Raw genomic sequence first — 8586 nt, forward strand, 5'->3', positions numbered from 1 at the left:
GGAGAAGGACACGTAGTGCAAACAAACGGAACGGCCAGTGAGGCTGAAACCAGAATCTTGAGTGCGAGTCATGAAATATGACGGCGCGCATAGCGAGCGAGGGCCACGAAACTGCCAACGCCATCCGGCGCTCGCGTCACGATAACGGCAGTAAACAAAACTTCAGGGAGCGGGCGGCGCCGGCACAGCACGGCAAAGGGCGCACGCGGAGACCGTGGAATGTGAGGGAGGAGGGCGGCAGGGAAGCGGATTTCGCCACCAAAGCGGCCTAACTCCGCCGCTTCGGTGGCTTCTCTCGCCCTCCCTCGTAGCTCCCTCACTTTCGACTGTCACCGTGCGCGCCCGCTCCCCGAAGTTTCGTTTTCTGCCATTATTGGGAAGCGGGCGTTTGCCGCCGTGGGCAGTTTCGTTGGCCGGCCTGGGACAGCGCCGCTGCTTCCCTCTGCGCCGTAGCCGCAGCGTGCAAGGTCAACACGTGACTAGAAAGTAGAGGAAGCATAATGGAGAAAGAAGGGTTCACTGCCATTTTCTACACCTGGCTATGGTAGCGTGGTTGAGACGTCTGTGTGTATACACGCATGTTCCGGCGCAACGCAGAATCAGCGACCTTGCCATTTGAAAGAGGGTGAAATTTCCGCCGTATTTTTTTTCTTTCTTTTTTTGTTTGCGCGCGACATTGAGGGGTCTCTCCTAAGCTTTTACGCTATGGCGGTGCAGGAGCAATGCCGGTCGGTGGCGCCGCGTGATTTGGTTCGAATTAACGAGATTCGACTGTAAATTGAATGCAAACGTTCTAGCCGCATTCCTCGACTGTCGCATACGCGTGGCGGCTTGGTGCACATGTTTTGCATATGTGCGGGCCTTGAAAATTGTTACTTTGGTTATAGTGCGGTACCGCTTATAGTGCAGATATTCGAGACTCCGGCGGCTTACGTTATAAGCGGTCTACACTGTATCTTGTGTCATTCGTGAGTTAGGAAAATAAGAATACTTGAATGCTTCAATACATGGCAATTGTATTCTTGTATCTTTCATTACTGTCTTATTATTCCTTGGAGATGTCATCTCCAAATGTTTATAAGCTTATCGATACCAATTTGGTGATCCTAAATCTAGAACCAAAATCTTAACGTGTTTCTACATGGAGCACACTTAAGCTGCAAGTTTAGACCAAAACTCATAGCTGTCTTCAAGTACAGCATACCGCATGCTCCATATACATGAGGGTGATACAGCAGAACCTTGTTAACATTATCTTTGCTGATGCAGTTTTTGAAGTTAAAATGTTATTCGCGCCTTGCTCGAGATGCTAAGAACATGTTATGTTTGCATGATGCTTTTTCCAGGCTACTATTTTCAGTTCATGCAGTACTGTGAAAAATGCATTACATAGGGGTATTAAAATATAGAAAATTTAGAATGAAGTACAATTACTTCAAAATGTTGGCTTCATATACTAAATCAAGTGCCAAATATATTTTTATACATTTAACAGTATATAAAGAACCGGATAAAACGTGGCAGCAAAAACGATAACTGGAATTATTTGCTTCATTGAAATCAATGCTATTCGAAAGTCTGTTGTAACTAGGCATTTTATAAATGGGAAAGAAGTTGATCGCCACAGTCTCTGATTGACTTACAAGTGGGAATATTCAGCAGCTGGTTAACCATATGCACGGGCCCTTTTCCATTGCAGGAAGTCTCCAGTAATTGTTTTACACCAACATAATTCAGCCAATCTTTGAGGAAATCATCCATAAAACCGTCATTAATTACTCCAGATTGTAATAGTACTAGCCGTCTTTAATCCGACCTAGATATAATATCTAACTGGCGCAGTATATAGCTAACGGAATTAAATGTTATCAAATGTAAAGCTGTGGATGTATCTAGGACACCTAACTCCTCTCAGTTATACTATTTCGATAACTTTTCTTTAGAACAGGTAAACTCGTACGAGTACTTAGGAATGCATATCACATTCAACCTTACCCGGGCAACCCATATTATTAATATAGTGAACAATGCTAACTGCGCTCTTGGTTACTTAAGGCGAAACATTTTAATGCTTCAGTCTCTTTAAAGTTGTTGCTTTATAAACCATTAATAAGCCCAAAATTAAAATATGCTGCATCAGTGTGGGACCCTAATAACATAAACTTAATTAACACATTAGAATTAGTTCGGAATAATGCTGCTTGTTTTATTCTAATTATAACAGAACTGCCAGCGTAACAGCCTGAAAACTAGCCTTTCTCTTTCCATCTCTTGGAGCTTGACGTAAAGTTTCCCGTTTGTCATTATTTCACAGAATTTTTCACCATACAACGCTGCATGATGTATTTATTCGTACTCCACACTACGTATCCCATTGCATCGATCATTCTTATAAGGTTCACGTCCCTTCTTGCAGCAAAAATACATTTTCCCAGTCATTTGTACTTCGGACGTCACTAGAGTGGAACCACCTTCCTGCAAACATTGTATCCATCAGTAATAATTACCTGTTTCGTGATGCTTTAGACAACAATACTTATTAGAATGTAGTTTCATGTACTTGAATATCTTGTATTTTTTTGTAATAGCTTCTTTTTACTTGCTTTTTTACTACTCACTGTATTCCTACAGAATTATGTATGTCAAATTGTGCTTCTTATGTTGCATTTTTTTCTCATGCAATACTTCTGATATGACCTGTAACCCAATCCCTCTGTAACGTCTTCACAGACCTTGAGGTTATAATAAATGAAATGAAAAATTAAATACAGTCAAACCTTGCTATAAGATAGCCGCAGCCGACACAAAAATACCTTTGGTATATCTGATATTCTTTATGATATTGTGTTCAATACATGCTAATATCAGCAAGAAACATTTCTGATTTACTTTGTTATGCCCAATAATTCATTATATCCATATTTGTTAATCGAGCTTCAACTTTACATTGTTTTAAATTAAACTATGGGTGCACAAATGTTCTAAATTTCAAATATTAATCAAATAGTTATTGCTATTCAATTCATATTAAATTTGGGAATGCACTATTCAACATGGTCAAATATTCATTTCTATTTGGATACAGTCAAACCTCGTAATGAGCACGAATATAACAAAGCAAATATAAAATTTGGTTGTCTATGCTTTATTTCAATGGAGCATTCTGTACTTCTGTAATGAAATTGAAAATGTGATATCCAGCTAGGGATCGCTTATAGGCAGGCAAATTTTTGTTTGCAACTGCCTGAAAATATATATTCTGCTAAAAAAAAAATCCGAGGACACCTTAGCACTTTTTGTGAGTTCTGAATGGGAAAGCATTAATGTTGAATTGAATGCCGCTGAGCAGTCCTTCAAGTTGAACTCCTCACAGGCAAGCAAGCGCGTTGAGGCACTTGGCACAGTATGATTGGGCCTTACCGAGCTGCAGTTAGAATGCAGGCGAGAGCTTGCACGGTCAAGAAACACAGGGATAACACAGGCTTACGTGGGCGACACAGCAAGGGTGACATGGCATAGTGGCGATGCCCACTCCCCTCATGCAACACCTGGCGCACTATCGCTGCCGTAGGTGTTCCCTTTCACCCGCTTTGCTCCGTCGAGGTGCACTCGTGACATGGCGTCGCAGCCAATGGGAAATTAGACGTCGTTTCGCTCCTACAAATGACAGACGCTGACTTTTTCGCTCAATGGGCTATTTGCCGCTTTCGCATAAAAGTGGGAAATACAGTTGCCGACTGATTTTTTAGATGCCTCATTTTTCTGACTAGCGTGACTATTCGGACATCTCTGCGGCACCATTACCTAACCCTAGAACTAGAACAATAATAACCGAAATTTTGGACACCGCACGACGTTTCAGTTGTGAACCACACACATGATGCCACAAACACGGCGGCAATGAACAGAGTTGCCATCATGTCGACGGGCACGAAACTGCAACTTTGATTGCCAACTCCCAGCAAAGCGGCGCTGGTTAGGCCTAGAAGCCTAAGCAGTATGGCTCTCAGAGTGGCTGGTGACAAGCCATTGTGGGAAGCTCACCATCAACATTTTCGCACTCGTAGACCTTACCGGAAATGGAGCACGTGATCAGATGCCCAGGCTAGACTGACAGCCGTAGTAGCACAGTGCACATCCACAAGCAGTCGCCTTCATTTCGGAAAAGTATGTTGGTGGCAAAACTCAGCCATAGCAACTCTAAATGGCACATACTAGTGTCAGGTGTGTGTTTTGGCCAGTGGCTTGGTTATTTAGACCGTGGTTGCCAAGCCAACCACGGTCAGTGGTTGGCTTGGTTGGTCAGTGGTTGGTGGTGTCAGTGCCACGTGGCAACACCGGTCCCACGGCTGCGTACTCGCAGTGATGCAGAAGGGCGTGCATGTACATCAGAAGACGCGCATAATACAACTCGCATCAAAAATTCTTGAAACTGTTGCCTTGAGGTGTGGCATCACAGCAGCATGCGCTGCACTGGCATGAAGCCGCACCTCAAGGCAAAAAAAAGTTCACCATGTAAAGTTTCATTACCTCTTAGAGAACCCTACCCTCACGTGTTGAAGCTCCCTCTTCTTTCCTTTATGGTCATCCATTCTCTCTTTTCGGATCGCCATTTTGTGTTCTTGCTGTGTTAGCAGTTAGTCAATAGTGCACGCGGCACCAGTAATGCAGCACCAGTAATGCAGAACTCTGATCACGAGAGCTGCATTCAACGGCAGTCCTTTACCATTGTGGGCTCTCGCTACGCTCACGGCGCTCACGCTCTGATATCGCGCGCGCCGGACAACCACCGTGGGCTCGAGCACTCCAAGCCGCAATGCATACATGTAGGGCGCCGCTTCTCGCCTGCACCGGCCCGCTCAGTGTGCCGACGCGCCGTTGCGCGCCCTTGGGTCACAGCTATAGGGAAAGGTGAGCGTGCGCACGCAGCAATGGAGACCCTAGGCAAAGCTCTCGAGAAGGAACAAACAACGTTTATTAAGCTGGAGTTCGATACAACATAGGTTAAGCAACACATCCGAATCTAACTCTAATTGCAACACAAAACATTGCCAAATAATCGTCGGTGGCCACTGAACGGTGCACCGCAACAGAGAAAACAAAGAACAGAGAACCAAGCAGAGAGGGGGGCCTCCTATCCTTCGGCCAGCCCCTGCCACCGCGCACCCCACAGCAAAGAAAATGGAAACAGAAAGAAACAGAAGAACAGACAGGGGCACGATCGCAGGGCGCTGCCTCAGTACATCGAGACGATAGAAAAGTGCCCGTGCTCGCCGAGGACGGGACCCCGACGAGCCGAACTAACCATCGGCCAGCAGTGGAAAAAGGGGGAGCCGCCGGCAGAGAGAAACACGTACGCACCTTCCGATGCCTGGATGTGGTCTCCCCGGGCCCCGCCTTGTGCCCGCGTACCCTGAGCACATGCAAGCAGGGCCCGAATCCAGCCAAAAAGTCGGCGAATGGGGGAAGCCCGTTGACCTTGCCGTGGGCGGGATGACAGTCAAGTGACAGTGTTTTATGACCCGCTACCACCCCGTCCAGGCAGAGAGGCGAGGGACATGGAGCTCTCGGTAACTCAACACAATGGAACGGCGTCACACAACTACTGCGAGCGCCCAAAACCCCACACCGTGTAGCAGAAGATTATCAGCATCGCTGAAGTGGCGGAAGCGTCGTGCATCTGCGAGGCTGTTTTTATGCAGATTTGAGTTTTGTGTGCAGTTATTTGTGTAGGTTAAACACGTCGATCTTTTTTTTCTTTTTTCACGGGGTGTTGTAATTGGAGGTGCCGGTTATACGAGGACATTGGTTATAGGGTATTTGTTGCACTCGGGACTCATATTGGCACGGCAAGATGCTGGCGGGCCATCTAAATCTGCAGGAGACCTCTTGCTGGCCTGTCAAGAGCACCCTGGGTGCGTTTTCGTGCATAGATGTGATTGTGATTTTTTTTCCATCGATATGTGGGTGTATGCTTACAACGAATATCGGACATAACGAAGTCATTTTCGTTGCCTGTACAACTTCGTTATGACAATGTTCGCCTGTACTATATAGGATAACAACAGTTGTTTCAGTCTATAGGGAGCAGGACCGATAAAGTGGAAAGTGTTCAGAATTATAGTACTGCAGGAGAGCAGTGGTTGTTGTGCAGACAAACCAGTCCCTGAGTGAACACATGGAGGATGTCTCTTCTGCACAGTACTTTTCAGCCTTTAAGTATTCATGCATCACTTCAGGCGGCCTATGAATTTGTTGTCACTATTTAGGCAAAGCAATATATTATTTTGCAGTCTTACTATGTCTGGATCCCTTAATATGATGCGCTCGGGGTAGTATTATGCTTATCTGCATGAACCAGCACAACACTGTATAGTATGTGCATCTTGTGTGTCATTGATGTAATTGTCAGTGGTACACCATATATGATCATCATGTTAGTTTTTTCTTATGCACAAGCTTCTGAATTTACCTGACATCCAGTTAGCTGCATTACGTCTATCAAGTAATGTAAAAAAAAGTATCCTTTTCTCCCTCCACCACCAACATACTCCATGGCACCTTTATATTCCACTTTGTTTATAAATTTGGAATATTCGGTATTTGATGTTAGAACATTATTTTCAAATATTAATCTTCAGTATGATTTTAAATTTTTTTCTATTCGAACACCCCTATTTGAAACAGAAGTAGTGCTCAATTTGTATGTACTCAGTATTTTGAAGACTACCCGCCATGGTGGCTTAGCAGCTATTTTGTTGTTCTGCTAAGCACAAGGTCACGGGATCAAATTCTGGCCGGGGCAGCCGCATTTTGATGGAAAGCGAAATGCAAAAAGGCCATGTCCCATGCATTGGGTGCACATTAAAGATGCCCTAGAGGGCAAAATTAATCCGGAGTCCCCCACTACGGTGTGCCTCATAATCAAATCGTGGTTTTGGCACATAAAACCCCAGAATTCATTCATTCATTCATTTCAAAGACTATTTGTACACACTTGTTTCTTAGGGAGGCTCTATTACATTTGCTTTTTTTTTTCTTTTGTACGATGCACAGGGCCATGCTACACACGAGAGTGTGCCGTTTGGTGTGTACGGGGCCATCTGCATCTCAAGCGGCCTTACAGTGCTCTTATTGCCCGAGACCCGAGGGGCTCAGCTTCCGGACAGTGTGGTTGAAGGAGAAGAGTTCAAAGGGTGAGTGTCCACTGGTCGCAGAACTGCCAGATGCATAAGAAGAGCCGTGGAACCAACTTTGCAAAGCCCCAAGGAAGGAATGGGAGAACAAGTATAGGATATACAGTGCGGTCCATTCTTAAAGGGAGAGAGAAAAAAAAAGTTTATTAAATAAAATGCAACCCCCTGTGGAGCTCCTGACGAGGTGCCCAGATTAGCTTGATGGTTTCACTCCTCAATAGGTATAGCTGCAAGATGTCGTATGTCTATTTCCTGTGGGCAGGGCAGATTTTTCAAGTTTCTCTTCTTCTTTTAATTCATTATTCTTTGATAAAATATCGGATTTTATGGTGTAGAAATCTGGTATTTTTTAATTCAGCAATCGGGGCAAAGTTATGGCCACTGGTGGATTCAGAGGGGGGCCTTAAATACCCCCGTAAGTGCCAAGAAAGCAGGTAATAACTGTATTTTTTTCAAGGATTTATTCTTTTATCTTTAGTAATATTGCATTAATATTCAAGGATGCAAGAAAGGAAAGCGGGGAGGAAACGTGCCATCTTCCGTCGCGTAGGGAGGGGAAGGAGGGGGCGGGGGCGGCGGCGCAGGCAACTGTACATTGCGTGGCCGTGCACGCCCTATCTTGAAAGCGATCTGCGTCAAGGGCTGAGTCTAGGTGCGACGGCGGCTCACACATTTGTGCGTGCTCCGTTCTCGCAGCTCAGTTAGCGTTAAAGTGATACGCAGCATGAAGGTCACTTCGCTCACTGCTGCTAGCATGCTTCCTTATGCCAGCGTCCTTCTGTAATGCATAAACGGCGCTGTGGGTTAGAAAGGAAATAATTAAACAAAACTGTTCTCTTTGTCAGTCCACAAAGCACCTTCGCATAAAGAAAACACCACATGCTTCCTGTACGTGTGCATGATATTGAACAACTCAATGAATTATTATAATTTCAGTGTGTCCCATATAACTATGAGGCTTCGACTTTTTGTTGGCTGCGACAGCACAGTTTCAGAGGCATATCTAGCCAAAAAAATTAGTGTAGCTTGCACTAGTGGCGCAAAGCTAAAGAAACAGCGGAGCTGATCGGCACCTAGCACAACCGAGTCATCCCCAGCATTTTCCGGAATTTATTGATTATTTATCGGTTATCAATTACCTATCGATTTTCTATCGCAAGGCATTGGCGACATATTTGGGCTAGGCCACGGAGAAAGAATAACAGGAGGCGAAACTCGGGGCCGGCGCCAGCGCGAGCACTGGTCGTGATAATGTCACGCTGGGAGAGGAGGAGACGCGCTGGTGGTGAACGTCGGCGCAGCGCCCCTTGCGGCGACGGAAGGAACTACTTCCCTCGCGGTCGCAGCGGCGCGCGCGTGGCCGCGGTAGCCGCGGTCTCCGACGGCGCCC

General features: G+C 45.5%; 1 protein-coding gene across 6 annotated transcripts in view; it reads left to right on the top strand.

The window, feature by feature from the left end:
* The window catches only part of LOC119460670 (organic cation transporter protein-like), a 113345-nt gene that overhangs the window by 101804 nt on the left and 2955 nt on the right, over nucleotides 1-8586 (top strand). For all 6 annotated transcript variants that reach the window (XM_037721711.2, XM_037721712.2, XM_037721716.2 and 3 more), the window contains exon 10: nucleotides 7057-7196. In XM_037721711.2, coding sequence (XP_037577639.1) covers nucleotides 7057-7196 — 140 coding nt within the window. The remainder of the gene's footprint in view (nucleotides 1-7056; nucleotides 7197-8586) is intronic.

The sequence above is a fragment of the Dermacentor silvarum genome, chromosome 8 (genome assembly GCF_013339745.2).
Source record: "Dermacentor silvarum isolate Dsil-2018 chromosome 8, BIME_Dsil_1.4, whole genome shotgun sequence".
Classification (NCBI taxonomy): Eukaryota; Metazoa; Arthropoda; class Arachnida; order Ixodida; family Ixodidae; genus Dermacentor; species Dermacentor silvarum.